The sequence below is a fragment of the Alternaria arborescens genome (genome assembly GCF_004154835.1).
Source record: "Alternaria arborescens strain FERA 675 chromosome Unknown contig_8, whole genome shotgun sequence".
Classification (NCBI taxonomy): domain Eukaryota; kingdom Fungi; phylum Ascomycota; class Dothideomycetes; order Pleosporales; family Pleosporaceae; genus Alternaria; species Alternaria arborescens.
Genome location: NW_021167863.1, coordinates 168,756 through 187,777, shown reverse-complemented (window position 1 = coordinate 187,777; position 19,022 = coordinate 168,756). Strand labels below are relative to the sequence as shown.

Genomic DNA, 19,022 nt, shown 5'->3' with positions numbered 1-19,022 from the left:
GTCCAGTCTTCCTGCAAGACTGGATCCAGTAAGTAGTTTTATGAGTTTTCTGGAAGTTGAGTGCGTGAGGCCAAAAGTCAATATTTGTCTATTTGTCTTTCTCGATGTATAAGCATCATCTGAGGACCAAATCTGACGCCGCTTGAACTTGATACCGAATGGTGTAAATAAAACCTCCGCACCGGTGAGTGCCTCATCTGTATTGTTGCAAGTAATTTGCCTCCTCAGAGACCACATAGAATGGATATGGCCTAATAGCTCTTCTCGCAAAAAGTCTTTGCGATCGCCCAGGGTGTACCTGTAATCATCGAGCGCTTTACCTTAAAAAAAGTGCCCTATGTATTTTCCAACCCTGAGGCTAGGTTTGTCATGCAATGAACCAGCCCACACCATCATTACCTAGGTAAGGAGTGTCTTGTGCGAAACACGAAGGAACCGGGCTCAAGGGCCTGAAGACCGGTTTTGTTTGTACATGTATACATATGTATGCATCTGTCAGCACCGTACCTTGAAACTCACTGACTCTGAAGCACCATGCAATGTCAGTGCCGGTAGTGATAATGTGTTCGTGCCTCCAAAAAAAAAGCTCTTGTAAGAGCCCTCAGGTACAAATCTGCGATAATGATAGCCTTCATCCTGACAGCAGGGTTTTTGATGAGTTTAGAGTTGGAAGTTCGAACAATAGTCAACATGTACCAAAACCTGGAAATGTATTCGATGTAGCAATACCAAATGCTTTTCCTAAGCTCTGATGACGCCAACCCCAGGACAAGGATGAAGAGAAGGTTTGTGTGCTGCGTACGCTTTTTACAGGACCTCTATCAAGCCTCGTTGCTATCCACCTTGGCCGCACTATCAGCGACCTCATCAGCCGTCTCCGCCATCTCGTGGTCTTCCTTCTTCTCAGCCTTTTCGGCGTCTTCTTTACTCGGCACGCCCTCCTTGTTGCCCACAAGGTCCCTTACGACATCGACGGTAGCTGCTGGGCCACCAGGCTCAGCGGCAAGTACCTTGCCCTCCTTGTCAACAACAAAGACACCACGCGTGGTGCTCTTCGGTGGCTTCTTGAATCCAATAGCCGAGATGAGGCTCTGTGAGGGATCGCAAAGCAGGGTGTAGGGGAGCTTCTGCTTGGTCTTGAAGGTTGTGTTGGCCTTGGGGCTATCAGCGGAGAGACCGTAGATGGAGTATCCGGTTGCGGTGAGGGGATCGTAGGAGTCACGGAAGAGGCAAGCTTGTTTTGTGCCTGCAATCGTACGCATTAGAACCAGTCGGCGAAATGGAGGGGGCTGTCAGGGGTGTGCGACTTACATCCTGGTGTCGAAGCCTTGGGGTAGGTAAATAGTACAACGCCGCCCTTGCTCTCCTCGACAAGCTTCGCAAGTGTCGTCTTGTCTCCATCATTTGTCTCAATCTCTCCGCCGAAGGAGGCGAGGTCCATCTTGTCGCCGACTTTGGGTGGGCCGCTCTTCGCAGGCGCCGCCGCCGCCGTAGACTTGCCGTTGCTCTTACCGACAACAGCTTCCTTGACAGCTTCAACCTGCTCTGTGACGGCTTCCTGGACCTTTTCGACGACCGTTTTCTCCTCTTCAGGCTTCTTGTCCTTAGCAGGTGCCTTCTTCTTGGCCGCGCGCACTGGCGCTGGGGGCGCTTCTTTGCGCTTACGAAGCTCGACTGGCATGTTGAGATTGGAGTCGCGAGATGATATCGCGGCCGAGTTGGTGTCGCAAGAGAGGATCAAACTCGATCAGGGGGGAATTGGGCAGCGAAAAGGTCGGGATCTGACGCTTGAACGTTCGTGGAAAGCAGGGTAGGACGGTTGGCTAAGGGTAAGAGTACAAAACCAGCGGTCAGTAATACAACCTCGCAGAATCAACAGCCACCAATTCGCGGTAATAAATCCTCAGCCCGAATCACCAAGTACTTTGAGCGCGTCGTCTAGTCAACGGAAATAGGGTAAGCATGGTGGTGAGGCCGAGCGGAGCCAGGTCGTCCAGCCTCCTCACTTGGCGTTTCTGTCCATATCCATATTAGCCAGATTACCTGAGCCTGCGTCGTTTCTTCGGGAACAGCTTGTTTCGGACGGGCACTGGGGATAGGTAGGCTTGTTATTGGCTGATGAAGTGAGGAGTCGTGACATGCACAACGCTCGGTTGCGCGTGTCCCGGGCGCGTCATAGCTTCCGTTCCCCAATCCCACGGCCTCCCAGTGGGTTTGCATCTGATATCAAACTGCGCTCAGAACTACTCGTCCATACAATGCATAAGTCTGCTTATGACATCTACAGCTTGAACCTTCGGCTCTTCCCCCACGCCCATCAACAACCCTAAATTAGCACGACCTCGAGGGACTATGCTGTCGACGCTTGCGCTCCATCTATCGCGTTATAATCTATGCGTCTTCTGTACCTCCTACTACCCAACTAACAGGATGCCAGTTATTCTCACAAGAGAATACCTTGCTGCCCGATCCGTAGTTCAACGCCCATCCAGAAGACCACATACCAAGCCCAAACTGTCACGACGAGTCAGTAATCATCCAGAGACAATCAAGGAACGCGACCTACAATAAGTACGCCTAGAATCACGATAAAAAGGTTCAGCATTGTAAAAGCCGTTTGCGACTTGGAAGAAAACAGCTTACGGTTCTTCCTGTTGTGCCACAGCCACATCAACGGAGGAAGTGCATCTGCACGCGTCAGCTAACACCCCTATCTTCATCCTCCCAGGTCGTGTCAGTAGTGACTCACAGTTAAACCAGCTTCCAAACAACGCGCCCATCAGGCTCAGAAGAAGGGCGAAGTTTGGCACTGCTTCTGCCAAGATGCAACTTATCAGCCACGCGCCTGTGCAAATAGCACTCCAGCTTCCCAAACTGAGCCAACTGTTGGCGTGAGCTACACTCGTGCCCTTCCATACACGAAAGTAGATATACTTGGTTGCCACAGACCCATTCACAACGCCTGCGACGATGATTATAGGTAGCGCAATACCGAAGCATACCTTACTGACCAGTGGGGATGCGGAACCAAGGGCGGGTGAGGCAACCGAAGGTCCAGCGTGATAGTATATAATGACGGAAATGAGCATGTAGAAGGTAACTGCGATACCTTGTTCAAGAATGAGGGCTTTGCGGAAGTCGCGAGGATCCTCGAGTTCAGACTGGAACGAAAAGAAAGCGACGTGGCCGGCTATGCGAGATCAGTATGAGTTGCTGCAAGGACAGACACAGGAGAGAGCATACTGAAGGCCAAGACGATGTTCATGACCGGCGCTAGACCCTTCACCAATGTTACGTCGGGTCATACGGCGACGATGTTGCCCGTGTCCGGTTTCTGGATACTGACGGCGATCATAGTTGTCGTAACTGCTATGATTACAGAACTACAAGCTGAGGTCATTAGCTAACGGGGCCACGTCCAGTGACCGAAATCCCAACCCACAGAAGTAGCTAAAATAACTAATGTTCTTGAATGTTCTTGGTAATCCAAATAGAAAAGAGATGATCAAGCCGATAACATTGAAGATGATCGTGCAAGCGCCATGGTCTGTCATTGCGTTCAACGCGACGCCGAATGTCAAGATATGCGCGCCCATGATAAAGATCAAGACTAGTTCCTGCCCAACGGCAAGCACCTCGCGACCTATGGGGCCTCCAATCAACATACCGCAGTCAGCGTAACAGGTTACGGATGGATGAGCCAGCTTGAATTCATCAATCAAATAGCCTGTGTATGTAGCAATGATGCCCAGGAAGCATATGCAAAGGAGGCCAAGGACGAGACCGAGGATTGCGAGAGCTTGTGGAAGGGCAAGGACGCCTAAGGAAACGTTCTCTGCAAGCATCACTAGACTACGTCAGTGAGATACATGAATCGAGAAATGAGAGGCTTACGAGCACCAATATTCCTAGAAGTGTGAAGTCAGCTGTAGCTCACAGATAGAGTTGTCACATACACCAAGCAAAGGCATGTCTTATGTGGGAAAGCAGCAACAACTTGACAGCTTCCGTTTCAAAGCACTATAAACAGCAGGAGCGCAAGGCTTGAGCACTTACCACCATTTACAAGTCTTATACTGTATCTCAGCGCTTTCCTCGTTACCGAAGGTGTTATCTTCTACTGCTGGTGCAACTTGGCCTCCAAGATCTGCTGATGATGTCAATTGAGGCCGAATAGCATGCTCTTTTTGCATCGTGCTCTTGTTGGTGTGCTTGGCCATGGCTTCGTTTTGCAGAGCCTATCTCCGTAGATGCGTAGATGTTATGGTTAGGAAGCTTGTCTAGCTCGTTGTTCCATGTGTACTGAGATCTGTGACCGGTCCCTCGTAAGACGCAATTATGGCGGCTAGTTGAAGACTGCTATGCGAAATAGATATTGGAGATCGATAGGAACCGCTCATTTGTGCTAGCTAGCCGTACCACAGCATGATTCTACGTTTGACTGCTGTAGATGTAGGCGTGTTTGCAAGCTCCTTCGGGTCGGGAGACACGGAGAAAGTCTGTTTGATTCCAAGATTGGAACGAAGCGGACCACATTCGTGTCCAAATTGCAAAGCACGTTATCAAGTATGATAGGATCCTCCATTCTACCGCGAATCTCCATAAGATAGAAGACTCAAAAGGCGTATCTGAATCAAGCAGATGCTGCCACATACTTGGTTCATGACTATACGAGGGATATGGTGAGATCCTGCCACTGATTATACAGGCTTGACATCGGGTAGCAAGGGGATGACACCCAAGCTTGGGGCACGATTCGCCGCCGTCCAAAGAACCATTTGCGAATGCAGGTTATCTGAGAAGCCGTGGGGAAAGAGAGATGGTGATACAATGGAGATACAACAATGGAACCTTGTCGGTCTACGATCCGGGGCTACATGCGTGGCATCATGCATAGGATGTATCATGCCGGTAAGCATCTGAATCTTATGGTACCATAAAATCATCACTAGGGATGTAGGTGTAATGGTAGAGGATGAGGCGGGGGAGAAGCCTCCCTGATTGAATGACCATGGAGGAGTAAAATACGTCATCACGTGCGTTCGCGGGCAAAGCGCGAATTGCCACTTTCCCCATCGCTCCCCGCAACCCATTGTCCCCACAATTGCATCCGACCGTCACACCTGTGTCATCTCATTCGCCTTGCGACAATATCTTCGCTCCTCGCGCGCCATGGAATCCGACCTGGGCCTCCCGCCGACACGGGCGAGACGCAAGCGCAAGAGTACGGCATATGCCGACCATGACGGCGACGACAATGACGATGCGTCCTTCAATTACCAGTCTACGCCGCGAAAAGCCAAAAAGATCGAAAGCGCTCCTGAAGTGATCGACCTTACCGGGGATTCTCCAAAGAAGATTCTCCCCAGCAAGAGAGGCAAGCGCGATGCTGATGCGCCTACCGAAGAGAAGCGTGCGAGGGTCTTTCGCAAGAAGGCGCCCCAAAGCTATATTGTTATAAAGGAAAGAGCTCTAACCCAGCGTCTGACAGTCCTTTCGCGCGACCGCTGCGGAAGCGATGATGTGCCTGAGGAGAAGGTTATTGTGGCAGGGTCAACGGGAAATGTCTACACGGTCTCGATCGGTCTCGTCCCAAGCTGTGACTGTCCACACGCGAAGAAGGGCAATCAATGCAAGCACATTATCTATGTCATGCTACGTGTGTTGAAAGCACGGGAGGAGGTGGCATACCAACTGGCCCTCATCAGCGCTGAGCTGCGCGAAGTCATCAAAAACGCGCCACCCATTCCAGGTGTGGAGATCGACGGCAAGAACGGCACCGAACAAGAAGGCCAGGTCGGGAATCGCAAGCCTATCGAGGGCGAATGCCCTATTTGTTACGATGAGCTCGGCAAGAACGAGGCCATTGTATACTGCAAGTCCAGCTGTGGAAACAACGTGCACAAGGCTTGCATGCAGAATTGGATCGCCGTATCAAAGGGCAAAGCGACCTGTCCATACTGTCGCGCCAAATGGGAGGCCGATATAGACTTCCAAGGCAAGCTGGGTGATGTCGATACCATGAATTTGGAGAGAAACGAGGACGGCTACGTCAACGTCGCAGGCCAACTCGGCCTCAGTGGCGAACGAGACTACTCAACCTATAACCAATACTGGGTGCGGCAACACCTGGGTCAAGGTAGGACAAGGGGCGGTTACGATTTCGAGGATGACTACTAGTCTGAGAGACTTTGCGGCACAAGGACGGAATCATCGAGCAGACAAGTGCATTTGGCGTTTAGGATACTGATACCCGGTAGTAGCAGGCACAAGGTTCAGCTCAACACTGACTCCACAACGTGCATTATACACCACATGTTTTGTGTATTCTGATCGATACATTCTCTCGCTTTCCTTGCTTTTCTCGCTTATGCCCATGTCCCGGCTTCGGCTTCGACCAGCCCATCTTGGAAATTACCAACCTTCAAGAATAGCACAAATAGTGATCGGCCACCACTGACGCGGCGAGACTCCCCCAACAAGCCCCACTCCTTCGGCCATCGCATAAGCAACAAACCCATCATGCTGACCTGAACACGTACCTGCATCCGCTCGCCTCGTAAATCGAGTCGCTGCAGCTCCACATCTCTCCCAACTACGTCAACACAATCACGACATACGGACTTCTTCGGCAAGACTAATCCCGCCCATCTGGTCAGTAGTTATTTGCGGTTCGTCCGAAGTCAAATACGAGATGAATGACGCGTCCACGGATACCACTATTCTCACGACGAGGCATCCCGGACAGCAAGTATTGATATCAAGAATGCACTATAGATCTACAAGACTGGAATGTGCTCGAGCCACCAAAGATCAACAACAACAACGCACGTCCTCTATCCAACAGATCTTGGACATCGGTGGAAAAGGTTTGCTGGAATGTCAAAGCAAGTTAGCTGTGCTGTAGTAATTCAGCCTGCGCAGCGGTAAGTTCAAGCGATTCTAAGAGGTGGCGGAGTTAGAAGTACGGGGCTGGTTCTCCTGCGTGGTTGCGCGACCCGGAGACAAGGTATCGGTTGGCTGCAGGTTAGTTGATTAAACGTTGTACTTGTGCTACTGCAACCATGGCACGACAAGGTGCAAGCTTTGGTACGACCATGTGCAAGGATAGCGTTTGGGTGATATGCAGGTACAGTCACAGAGCTTGAAGATTAAGTTTGTATCGCGGTGGACCCAGCTTTGTCTTGGGTGGGAGACTAGTTGTCGAAAGTGGCCAAGATAATATCACAAAGACAAGGCAAGGCATGAGTAAGTCGCAGAAATTGAATTTGAAGAAAACTAGTTAACGCCTGGTCATTTGATAACCACAACAAAGGAAAGGTCTATGAAAAAGTCGAGTATCATCAAACATTGCACCGTCCGGATCCAGATACCAGTCCAACAAGCATAGCGTTCTCGAAGAGTGGTTTTGAGAGTAGACAGTCAATATATTGTCCAATGTACATATCAACTGCCTAATCCAAAATTTTACGTGAACAATCCATCACAAAGGAAACCACCCAACGCTCTGCCCCTGCCTGAGGGAACTTGGTACAGTAGACAGACAAGACATGCGAGAATGCGGATCAAGCGATCCTACCAAATATTCACAAACAAACGCGAAGGTCATCTACAAGAAATGCACTTCAGCGCTTAGTAGGTGCCGTAGCCGGAACCGTAACCGCTGCCAGAGCCGTAGCTGTTGTCAGGGGTAGGGGTGGCGGCAGGAGGAGTGTAAGCCTCGGTGGAGGAAGAGACGGCAGCCTCAGGGGTCTTGGAGGAGGCAGGAGCGGAGGAGGCACCGCCGTAGCCACCACCAACGGGGTAGGCAGCGCTGGACTCAGCACCGGCAGGGACGGTGGAAGAGGGGATAGCAGTCTCGCCGGTAGGGGTGGCTACCTCAGAGACGAAAGAGAAGCTGGGGAGGACAGAGGTGGCGCTGCTGGGAACGGGAACGGCACCGGTGCCAGTGGGGTAAGCAGGCTTGGTGGAGGTCTTGAAGCCAGTTGGGCCAGCAGGGTAGGGGTTGGTGCCGTTACCGGGGACGGGGTACATGCCAGTAGGAACAGAGGGCATGCCGGAGGAAGCAGTCTGCTCAGAGGGAACCTCAGGAGCGGGGGTCTCGGGGGTAGCAGCAGGGTAGTCACCACCCTTGGTAACAGTGACAGTCTCCTTGGCAGTTACGGTGACAGTGACGGGAGCAGCGCAGTCCTCACCACCCTCGCTTCCAGCAGGAACGGAAGGAGTGGCGTTACCACCGGCAGGGCCGGTAGGGTAGGCGTTCTCACCACCAGCAGGGCCAGTGGGGTAAGCACCGTTGCCACCAGCGGGTCCAGAGGGGTTGGACTCGGAGTCGGCGGGAACGTCACCCTCACCAGTGGGAGTGGGCTTGACGGTGACGTACTTGGTGGAGGTGGAGGTAGACTTGATGGTGGAAGTGACATCCTCACCGCCCTCGGGGTAGGCAGACTCGCCACCAGCAGGGCCAGTGGGGTAGGAGTTCTCGCCGCCAGCGGGGCCAGTGGCCTCAGAGGGAACCTCACCAGTAGGAGTGGGCTTGCCGACAGTGATGACGACAGTGGAGTACTGGGTAGAGGTGGAGGTGGAGGTAACCTCAGTGGTGACTGGGTGAGCAGTCGAGCCAACACCGACAGTGTAGACGAGGGTCTCGGTGTAGGTCTGGACGACCTCAGAGACGGGGTAGGAGCTGGTCACACCGGCGGTGGGGGGGGCCTGGGGAAGTTCACCCTCGGGGCAGACAGTGGTGCCGACGGCAACAACGCTGGTGACGAGCTCGGTGGAGTGAGCCGGGCAGTCAGTGACGGTAGGGGGGCAGGCAGTCTTGGTGAAGATCTGAGTGCTGTAGATGGTGGAGGTCACCATGTCGCTGACAGGGGTGGAAGAGACACCAGCGGGGCGGGATCCAGTGCCAGTGGGGTAGAGAGGGTAGCCAGTTCCGGCCATGCTGCTGGTGGCAGCCTCAGGGACGACTGAGGAGGGAACACCACCGTAGCCGCCACCGACGGGGTAAGAGCCGGAGGGGATAGCGGAGCTCATGCTGACGCCGGGAACGACGGAGCTGCTGGTGGCAGCCTCGGGGACAGCGGAAGATGGGACGCCACCGTAACCGCCACCGACGGGGTAAGAGCCGGAGGGAATAGCGGAGCTCATGCTAACACCTGGAACGGAGCTGGAGCTGGCGCCAGAGGGGACAACGGCGGAGTAGCCAGTTCCGTAGGCGGAGCTGGCAGCAGCGGTGGAGCTGATGGTGGGGATGACAGCAGAGCTGGAGGTAGCAGCCTCAGGGACGGCAGAAGAGGGGACACCTCCGTAGCCGCCACCAACTGGGTAACCAGAGCTGGCAGCAGAGCTGGTAGCAGCCTCAGGGACGGGAGAGCTGGAGCTGGCACCACCGGCAGGGGGGACGGCTCCGTAGCCACCAGCAGAGGTGGAAGGAGTGTAGGTGGCATCAGCAGGGGTGCTGGAAGTCTCGAAAGCTGGGGAAGAGGTCTGGACGTATGGGACCGAGGAGACAACGGGGGTTGCGGAGGTGGAGGCCTCGGGGGTCTCTACGGGAGTAGCAGAGCTAACGACCGGGACGGCAGAGCTGACGATGGGAGTAGCAGAGCTGACAACGGGCACGGCAGAGCTGGATCCAGCAGGGGGCTGGGCGCCGTATCCGCCGTTGTTGGAGCCGTAGCTGTTGCCACCACCGTAGCTGTTTCCTCCACCGTAGGAGTCGGTGGCACCGTATTGGCGACGGGCCTGGCGATGGCTGCGAGCCTCAGCGGCATCGGCGGCAGCGAGAGCGGCCAAGAAGGCAACGGTAAGCTTCATCATGATGAAAATTCAAAAAATCCTAGCTCTTAAAACTGAATGGGTATTGACGAGGTAATTCGAAGGTCCAGGCGAAACGTTGATGATCCAGGAAAGAGTGACTGGATGTTCAAAGAATGTGATGTCCGAAGACAGTGTATAGCGAGTGTGGTAAGGAAAAGTTGCCTTGGGTGAGGAGAAAAAAACACAGCGAGGGAGGGCGGTATATGAAGGCTCTGGCTGACAGTTGCAGGAAGCGGTCTAAGCACCTGGGTGGCTGCTAACGGCAGCACAGATGCGCCCAAGATGGTCGGCCCCTGGCGGGTGTTAATTTCGTTCAGGAACAACCGGCGGCAGGGGCCAGTCAGCGGCGTCGCTAGCCAGGAACAACTTCAGGGGAATGCATGAAGCTAGCCAGTCAGGAGGGCCAACGAGCAACCTCGATGCATGGCAGCCGCTGGGGAATACGCCGGTCGCGAGCTGTCGTCTTTGAGAGGTGAGCCTTGATTTTGCCGTCGTTTTCGCAGCCGACGAAGCCGCTGAAAGAGGTCACGATGATTTACCTGCTCGCCCCCCCCCGTCGCGCTGGCCATGTGCGCTGGGATGGCCCTCGCATAACCTTGTGAATCCATCTCTCTGCTTGCCGGCCGTCCCCATAGATTGCGTTTCATGGCGCTTGGCCAAAATAGAAAGCGACCATGCCGCAGATCCTCCCTGCTAGAAGCATCGACAGGAGCGGGTACCTGGCAGATGCGCGCTGTCGGTGAGCACACAACCGTGCCGAGATTCAGCGCAGACTACGCTGCTGGGCGAGACAAAATTGGACTTGCGCGAGCATGAGTGAGATTCGGCCCATTCCCCACTGCCAGCACACGGTGCGACAGGAGAGACACTGTGCCACAGACGACATCAGCTCGTGTTGAGCGCGTTCTCGTGTTTGCGGAGACGCTTGTCGATAGGCGTGGATAAGGGAGCGGTGGAGCGTTCCATGGTGTATTGGCCGTCTTTGTCCAAGCGTGGGCCATGGTGCGACGCGCGACTTGGGCCTGCCGCTTCACATCTCTGCACAAAGAGCCCCGATGTGACTTCATCGCCGTGGAGCCTGAATCGTCGACGCGCAATCTAGGCTATCGCATTCTGAAGCTTCTAGTCGACATCGCGATCCTTCGTCAAGTCGTATCGACTTCAACGGTCCGCCAAACGTCAAGCCATTGTGCCACATATTCTTTCTTCGGCGGGCCGCGCTCGTCTGTCCTGCTTCGGCGTATAGCAAGGCCACGCCCATGCCATGTGCACTTGAGACATGCCACCGCTGTCAGTGCATTTCCGCATAATACACAGCCACAATCACGTTCGAATCAGTAATCGCGACTACTTCCTCCGTCTCAGTCTGTCGCAAGTCTTCCATTTGCCTGAATGCCTTCAACACAATGAATTTGGTCCTCACCGCCGGGATTCCAGTACCGTGTCCACAGCATGTACGACGCTGGACTGACGTGGAACTGGCGACCGGCTCGTAAGATTGATGAGCTTCCCCGCCTAGTCCCTGCAAAAGCTTGTGCCCTCGAAACGAGCGACACGAGCATGTTCTCGACTCTCGACGAACGTCGACTGATCTCTCGGAAATGAGGTCCCATCGTTCAACTGTTTCCGGTTCGTTTCTCTCGTCTGTGTCGATGTTGCGTGTGGCTGGCCACCCGTCCGCAATGTCATTGTTGAGGCTTGTCTTGTGCCGAGGCGTGGGAAGTAAATGAAGCAATATTGCTGAAGCTGAACATGAAAGTTGTCAAACACAAAGCGGCGCACACAATGCCCAACTGTGAAATGTGCGAGCGCGATCAAGTGCTAAAAGAAAGTCCAGAGAAGGAAACGACAATCGTAGTCTGACGCCTACCAGTTGATATGCCTAGCAGCATCCGCGGAACGGGCTCTCTACTACACGTTGTCCTCGAGGCAAGCACCACTGACTGCGGCCGCATGTTTTCGCGACTTCTGTATACCATCTCAGAATGAATGCCGCACGCTTCTGCCCCGCAGCGCCACATGAAACATGCATTCTCCTCCATTCCTTCTCTCGCCCGTATCCCATCACATCATACCCATCTACTCGGATTACAAACCCGTCGCCCGCATCAACAGCCCATACTAAGCCTTCTTATCAAACTTCTTACATGGCCCGTCTTCATCAATCTGCATTGGCGGATCGTGCCGTGATTCGAAACCATCGCTTGCTTGAAACGAAACGTCAGCCCTACCAGGCTATCCCAACGGCTACCTAGGCACATCTGCGACTCCAACTTCACCTGTTCTTTTCGTGCCTCAGGCTGTTCAAGGCATTAAAGTGCCAAGATATAGTGGGTATGAGGGGTGCAGGTATCCACGATGTTACAACTTCTACTGCTTCTAGTAGATGGAGTCTGGGTCTTCCACCGGCTTAATGGCTAATGTGCGGGGTCGATGACGAGGTCAACATCCCAAGGTGCGCTTCGAGGTAAAGTCTACATTGCAATCTTGAAGTCATGGTACGAGCCGATTGTTTTGTTAAGATTGCTTCATGAAGTCAACTTGTTTCACGGAGCACTGACAGTGAGTCACGCAGTTGCTGAGCTTATGACGTTGAACACGAGGTGCTAGATTGGGTAGTCCACAGATACGTCCTACTTGGTTCCGCTTCGCAAAGCCTGCCATTTTTTCGTACCGTCTTTTCCACTGCAAGGCACTATCACCAATGTGTCGAGAGTCGTCTCGACCAGTATCACGCAAACGTACGGCCCAGAGTCCATACACAAGATATCTTCCTCCAGTGACATACAGGTCTAAGAGTGTACATTAGACTCTTGTCCCTAATGCTGCCCGTTTCCATTCAGACACTTGCGCCGACCTGCCTTTGCCCGCGTATGCGCGCCATCCTTGCCCGGGTTCTTTTTTGCTCAAGGAAAAGAAAATATAAGCCACCGTAATCGATAACATAACATGGGAGAAGAATATCTAGCACCGAGGTTTCAGTATCACGTTCAGCTACGAAATTACTGATTCTGTTGTTGCTTTAGTGAACTACTGCTGCTGTGCATTTGGTGCTTGTGATCAAAGAGTAAGACTTTTGTCCATCGTTTTCTACAGTCGCACCACGGAATGCCTCACTGCCATCATTTTCCTCAATGCCGCTACATCATAGCACACCGGTCAGGATAACGCAATTTCAAACAAATCGCACAAAGTTGCGTTTTAGATCTACTGTCACACATCCGTGCGAACTTGACCATGGTTAGGTGCTGCGCAGTAGTTGTGTGTATCTGAGTACTTTATCGCGAAATGATGATGATAATGATGTCTGGTTCAACACTAGAGACAATTGCGTCAAAGGAAAGTTACAATCCAAAGAAAGGCAAGTGTAGAGACTGTATTTATCGTAGTTCGGGGTAATAATTGACTAGTAAGATGCCTATCTGGCCTTCAGACGGGGGGCTCACGCTTAGCGCTTTCAAGTGAGCTGAACGCCGCAATCCGTGTTGGAAGGAGGGCTAATGCGAGCACGTTTATGGGTGAATGATCCATCATTATTGTCAATTCATCATGTGTCTGTTCCGTAACCCCTGACTATATCTACGTATATAGGACCATTAGCAAAACGTACTGTGCATCCGCGATTGGAGTTGTCAGTAGAAAGACAGTACTTGCAATTGAAACCGTTCCATACATTAACAGGTGAGCTGGGGATGACAACGCTACTACATGAGTTGTCACTGTAGATCCACATTACTGCTGATTGTCAACACGTTCGTCGAGGAGAATCTATCGAGGCTGTTAATTTGCAGATGTTATTGGCATTGTTGCCCAAGGCGATCGTGGCTGTGACTTGCGAGGCGAGAGGCCCGAAGGCTACGACAATGGTAGAGATGGATTGTATGTTTGTAATTGAGAGGTGGAGAGCTTGGCTTGCGTCGAAGATGAGATTGCTTAAAGTGATGAAACTGATTTGAGTTTGCGACCGGGCACGTTTTGATACGGCTTTCCGTCATCGGGTTGCACATGCTGGTACCGTACAGCGTACTTGAATCTTAACAAGGCCGCTTCATGCTGCTTATGTAGACAAGAGAGTAAAACCTTCCTGCAGTCGAAGAATTTGGGCTATGAAACAAAGCAAGAAAGATTTCGTTGAAAGTACTTGTAGCAGGTAAATGCTTGGACAGTAAGAGGTCAATATCCCTTGAAACTCACGCGTACCCCCATGACTGGTAGACGAGGCAGGTGCTAGACGATTGGCGCCAGCAGTTGTGGGCTTTCCGTGGTTGATCAGTGTCATCTACGAAGAAGAAACCTGTTAGTCAGTGGTGTGCTAAAAGAGGACCTCTGGAGCTCTGAACGCCTGTACTACTTGCAGCACTCTCAATCATTTGCACATGATGATGGATGGAGATATAGTTTCCATCTTGGATATGCGATTCGTATCCAGACAAATAGTGCCTAGGTAATAGGCACACTTGTCACGAGCCACAACAAGTAGGTAGGCAAATACGTTACCTAGGTATCCTGTCTCTTGCTTGCCTTTCTACTAGCATGTCGGTGAGTACTTCTAGAGTGATTGGTGGTAAGTGTAATGTGCAGTAAAGAGAGCTTTGTGGCAAGCATTCACTCTATCAAAGATGAAATCTAAATATCTCTTTAGAGCATATGCAGGTAGTACTATTTCCCAATACATCAAAGCGTATTAGGATATTTGTAGACATATAAAGATTGATAGTATTATAGGCTTCTAAGTCTTCTTTTTAAGCTCTTTTGTCAGGGACTACCTCGGTAGTAGGGCTGCTTATTTCTATACCTGTTTGATTTTCCCTAGTATGTGGTGCACTCAAGGTTCCGTTCAGCGTTGCCCCACCATGGACGCACAGATCCGACATCACGGCAGGGCCGCCCCATATTCGAAAACAACGTTCAGACACCAAGATTACATCTTCTTCCTCAAGCGACTGGGCTAAGCCAGAAGACTTAATGAAAAAGGTAGGTTCGCGTCGGCTCCCGATAGTGCGGATAGGAGCGACACTGTGCCGACAAGTATGAGCAAGCCCAGTGACTTGCCAGCTGGTTTCAAAAATAAGAATAATCTTGAATTGGTCCGTAGACCAGTTTCAGAGATTAAACTGAAAAGAACAGATACTACACTTGATCTAAGCCAAAAGGCAAAGAGAGCTGCCGAATAAACGAAGGGCAGGAGGAAGGCCAGTTTATATAGACTCTGGAAAGCTCTGAAAGACGCTAGTGTTCTAGTCTCGCACCAGGCGTTGCCGGGCCAATCATGACGTAAAGAGCCGTAAAGAATCGAAAAGCTGGACTGGATAATGTGGAACGGTAGGCGGTAACGGCGAAATTCTACGTTGTGTGGGTCAGGCAGAGGCACAATGACTCTGATTCGATAGGGAGGGTCCGCAAGGAGCCGAAATTCCGGTGTGCATTGAGCCGTATTGCACAACGTGTGCATAATTATGTTACCCTGGGCTATTCTAGTGATCGACGAGTAACTTGCAACTAGAACAGCACTGGAGCACCTCGTATCTTGCCGGCTGAGTGAACGTACCATTGCTCTGCTGTGAGATGACCTTCTTGTTGTTTTCGCTTGGGTGTCTTTCGATATCTCACACACTTCTCGGCAAGCCTTTGGCTGGCATGATTTTGGCGCACATCGTAACCTGGGCAGCCTGCTGATAAAAACACAACCTCTCCGTCAACCTTCCTGTGTGCCACTACTCGCAAGTTCAAGCTGAAAGAACAAGTAAAATGCCGGGTTGGGGATGTAGCATAGTGCATGTAGGTATCTGCCTAAGCACGCAGGGCAAAAGAGCTTTTGTGGTAGAACAGCTACCGTTCTACATAGGCACCTTTGTGGATAGCATTGGCATGGTTATCTCCCTCGCGCGAGCGTATTGCAACACCGTATTGGGTTTTTATCAGATTGGCGTACTACAGTCAGTAAAGAGACCCTAATCAATACCCACGGATAGTTCGTAATATATGGAAGTTACATGTAGGCGACGCTACGACCTGCCAAATTCGTAATCTTCGCGCGGAAACAGTACCTAGGTACGCTGCGAGAATTACGCACTTGATCAGAGAATCCATAACGAGTGGAAGCTTTGGAGGACATACCTGGTAATCTTTTAGTTACCGTATAATATGTAATGGCTGACCTCGGGAAGCTGGTCATTGGTATCTAAGTAAGACCAGAAGAAGCCCCTATGGTCGTGGTCCAAACCCCATAATAGGCATTACTTGTCTATCAGAGATGTCACATCACTTGCTAGAGGTACTCCTCTAATAGGTACTTTATTAAAATTTACATTTGTTGCTCGTCTTAGCTTACTAAAAGCTAACTAATTGTACCAAGTTGTTTGTATTAGCAGGCAAACGGAGGCGCGCTTTTCTTCGTGTTCGTAAATTACTACATTGGGACAGGCCGACGCACAACGCCTGCCCACTCTCTGACTAGTGAGGTTCGATGTATGGCTCACGGAGGGATACGTAACCCTATGGCATGGTGTATCGCATTTGGTAGATTCCTACAGCCATACAGAGACCCAGTCTTGCACGTACCGAGAGCGTTAGCATCGGCGTTCCTACAGTCAATCTGGACTTCACTGCTCTTAGAGTGGTCACATACACATTCTAATGCGTGCCGAGGCCATGGAACCGCCCCGTGGTCAAGACGTATGACCAGCCTGATCAATGTAACGCTAACGGTATGCCGTCTACTGTAGATGACAAGCGGCTCACGACCGACAAGCATCTCCTCACGTCCTCGTTGGAGACATGCAGGAACGAAAACAACCTTGGAACTTTAAAATCGATATGATTGCAAGGCTAAATCCAAAGATGCCTCAGCTGTGGCCCCCAATGACATCAGGACCAATACTCCGTGGTTTGAGTGACTGCGGGGTTGAGCATAGTGTATACCTAGGTAGCTGGTAGGGTTATAACACAAATGGATAGCATCAGGTGCAGATGTCGTAGATATAGACGCCCCCTTTTTTTTGGACTATGAACACAACCTTATTAGCAAGAGTGCGGGCACAACCTGTCCACTTTAGACAATAACATCGCCTGGTGGTAGTCGGATGATCTCTAATCCAGTAACGGGGTATGTGGTCAAGCACATCAAGTGGTCTGCGCACTGGTCTTTTTGTCTCGCGAGCTCTTTCCTGGACCACGGTATAATAGTGGTCACTTCTTCGTTCTGTTCTGGAAGCTCCTTTCCTATTCGCCATGTTTCCTTAGGTCCTTCTCGAACCATGGTTGCGTAGGCAACTGTCTAGTATAGAAAGATCACAACGCACTCTTCCACACTTCTTCTTTATCCACCACAGCTAGTAAGTTTTACTCCCCTATTAATAACATTTTTATGAAAGCTGTGCGATCACCCAAGACAGGTACACACAAGCAAACGACCCCATGGATACTGTCGCCCAAGGTTGGACCAACGTGAGGCCAGAGGAGGATGGCCAACGCTTCACAGAGCGCTCCGCTGAGCGCCGGCAACTCTTTCTGAAACTCCAATCACTCCAACCCCAACCGGTATTTCCTTCGATTACCTGGGCGTTTCTCCAGATCGCCGATATCGAAGTAATCCGGGAGGCGGTTCAGAGCCATCGGATCAGGCAATTATTCGCAGACCGCGATCATGGCCTCGTCACAGAAAGAAATGCGTTGGACACAATTCTACTCTGGTCTCAGAAACAACCCAGGAAAGACCCGACAGCAGCAAGTGCAACGTCGACACACTCGCAATCCAAGACAGTCTCCAACCAACCACCCTCGAAATCTCGCCTTCTCAATGCCAATATACTAGCCGGATCTAAGCGAACTCGATCCGGACATATAATTAGTGGCCCAGAATACAGTGTTGGCCGATACGATGGCGTTCGGTCAAACTGTAAGAAGCGGGATGGATACCTTTGCGCGGTCTCGAGGATGGCGGAAATCGACGCCGCCCATATTTACCCATGGTGCGGTCTTGGAGGCCAGAATGAGGAGCGAATGGTGAGATTCTGGGACACTCTGAAGATGTTCTGGAATGCAGAACTAGTGGAGAGTTGTCGTAGTAAGTTGTTTGTGGACGCTAATAATCCAAATCGAGGAACGGAGACAGTGGAGAACATGATCTCCCTCTCGGCCCTCCTGCACCGGTATCACTCCGCTGCTCGATTTGCGCTCCGACCGATACAACTGTCAGACGATAAGACAAAACTCGAACTCGAGTTCCATTGGCTTGTTGTTGAAGGGCGCAAACGCCAGGATGGGGTGAACATCATGGATGAACCTTTGTCTTCGGCCGACCGACTTTCGGCTGGCAGGGGTTACGGCCCACTCGATCGGATTGATCCCAACGACGACACTATCCACATTCCACTAGTCAGCGGAACTAGATTCACCATGTCGACCGATGATCCAGTCCAGCGACCCCTCCCAGATACAGGCCTCTTGACGTTGCAGTGGCACCTTCAACGTGTCCTTGCCATGTCCGGAGCGGCTGAGTGGACGGAGGAGGATTTCGGCAACGACGATGATGACGACCAGGACGGACAAGGCGTTACATCTTGCGATAACGTGGAAAACTGGCTCCAGAACGTCGAGCCTCCGGAGAATCATTGTCCGAGCCAAATCTCTCGAGAAAGCCATTCGGAAGACGGCGTAGATGGTTCGTTTGAATAAACGATATCTGCCCTAAGCATCTTTAATCACAAATCTCAAACTCCCTTCATATGTTAAACGGAATGTGCAGGAGCCCCTCCGCATAAGCAAGCCAAACGTCGAGATCTGGGCCTTCCTTCCCCTCCGAGCTCAGATACGAACTTCTCTGAACGCCCCGACTGCGCGAGCAAGATAAGCTTGACGACTTTGCCTCAACTCGGGCCCACGGCCACGAAGTTATCAAGCGAGTTCTGCCGAGTCGGTGGTGAAGAGAATAAGGAGCCTAGTCTGCGACACTTGCGAGGGGTTCCGACACTTCAGAGATCCCGCCGGCGTAGCATATGAAGTAAGTCCTTGGGGCCGTTTGCTTACTTTGTACATGTTTTGTCTCGCGCGGGGTTTTTGGCTTCGGCTGTTTCCCCGTAGAAAAAAAAACTGGGAGCCAAAACCCTACTCTTACCTCCCCGAGTCACGTCGTCAGCTCACACTGATTGGCGTGCGGTGGCTCCTGGAAACTAGTGTGGCTTGTACACCTAGGCTGACAAGAG

General features: G+C 51.7%; 7 protein-coding genes across 7 annotated transcripts; 2 read left to right on the top strand and 5 right to left on the bottom strand.

The window, feature by feature from the left end:
* Nucleotides 1-821: 821 nt before the first annotated feature.
* AA0111_g4259 (hypothetical protein) lies at nucleotides 822-1,681 on the bottom strand (the record flags this gene model as incomplete). Its single annotated transcript, XM_028650238.1, has 2 exons — nucleotides 822-1,246; nucleotides 1,312-1,681. 2 exons carry the CDS (start codon nucleotides 1,679-1,681, stop codon nucleotides 822-824), a joined length of 795 nt encoding a protein of 264 aa, XP_028508153.1.
* A 710-nt stretch (nucleotides 1,682-2,391) lies between these two features.
* AA0111_g4258 (hypothetical protein) lies at nucleotides 2,392-4,220 on the bottom strand (the record flags this gene model as incomplete). Its single annotated transcript, XM_028650237.1, has 6 exons — nucleotides 2,392-2,514; nucleotides 2,567-2,688; nucleotides 2,750-3,190; nucleotides 3,443-3,847; nucleotides 3,895-3,908; nucleotides 4,057-4,220. The coding sequence occupies 6 exons, from the start codon at nucleotides 4,218-4,220 to the stop codon at nucleotides 2,392-2,394; spliced, it is 1,269 nt and encodes a 422-aa protein (XP_028508154.1).
* Nucleotides 4,221-5,172: 952 nt separating this feature from the next.
* AA0111_g4257 (hypothetical protein) lies at nucleotides 5,173-6,180 on the top strand (the record flags this gene model as incomplete). The annotated part of the gene is made up of 1 exon (XM_028650236.1): nucleotides 5,173-6,180. The coding sequence occupies one exon, from the start codon at nucleotides 5,173-5,175 to the stop codon at nucleotides 6,178-6,180; it is 1,008 nt and encodes a 335-aa protein (XP_028507871.1).
* A 1,452-nt stretch (nucleotides 6,181-7,632) lies between these two features.
* AA0111_g4256 (hypothetical protein) lies at nucleotides 7,633-9,819 on the bottom strand (the record flags this gene model as incomplete). Its single annotated transcript, XM_028650235.1, has 1 exon — nucleotides 7,633-9,819. One exon carries the CDS (start codon nucleotides 9,817-9,819, stop codon nucleotides 7,633-7,635), a length of 2,187 nt encoding a protein of 728 aa, XP_028508150.1.
* Nucleotides 9,820-11,180: 1,361 nt separating this feature from the next.
* AA0111_g4255 (hypothetical protein) lies at nucleotides 11,181-11,381 on the bottom strand (the record flags this gene model as incomplete). The annotated part of the gene is made up of 1 exon (XM_028650234.1): nucleotides 11,181-11,381. The coding sequence occupies one exon, from the start codon at nucleotides 11,379-11,381 to the stop codon at nucleotides 11,181-11,183; it is 201 nt and encodes a 66-aa protein (XP_028507989.1).
* Nucleotides 11,382-16,870: 5,489 nt separating this feature from the next.
* AA0111_g4254 (hypothetical protein) lies at nucleotides 16,871-17,077 on the bottom strand (the record flags this gene model as incomplete). Its single annotated transcript, XM_028650233.1, has 1 exon — nucleotides 16,871-17,077. One exon carries the CDS (start codon nucleotides 17,075-17,077, stop codon nucleotides 16,871-16,873), a length of 207 nt encoding a protein of 68 aa, XP_028507879.1.
* A 158-nt stretch (nucleotides 17,078-17,235) lies between these two features.
* On the top strand, nucleotides 17,236-18,495 carry AA0111_g4253 (hypothetical protein; the record flags this gene model as incomplete). The annotated part of the gene is made up of 1 exon (XM_028650232.1): nucleotides 17,236-18,495. One exon carries the CDS (start codon nucleotides 17,236-17,238, stop codon nucleotides 18,493-18,495), a length of 1,260 nt encoding a protein of 419 aa, XP_028508151.1.
* Nucleotides 18,496-19,022: the final 527 nt, after the last annotated feature.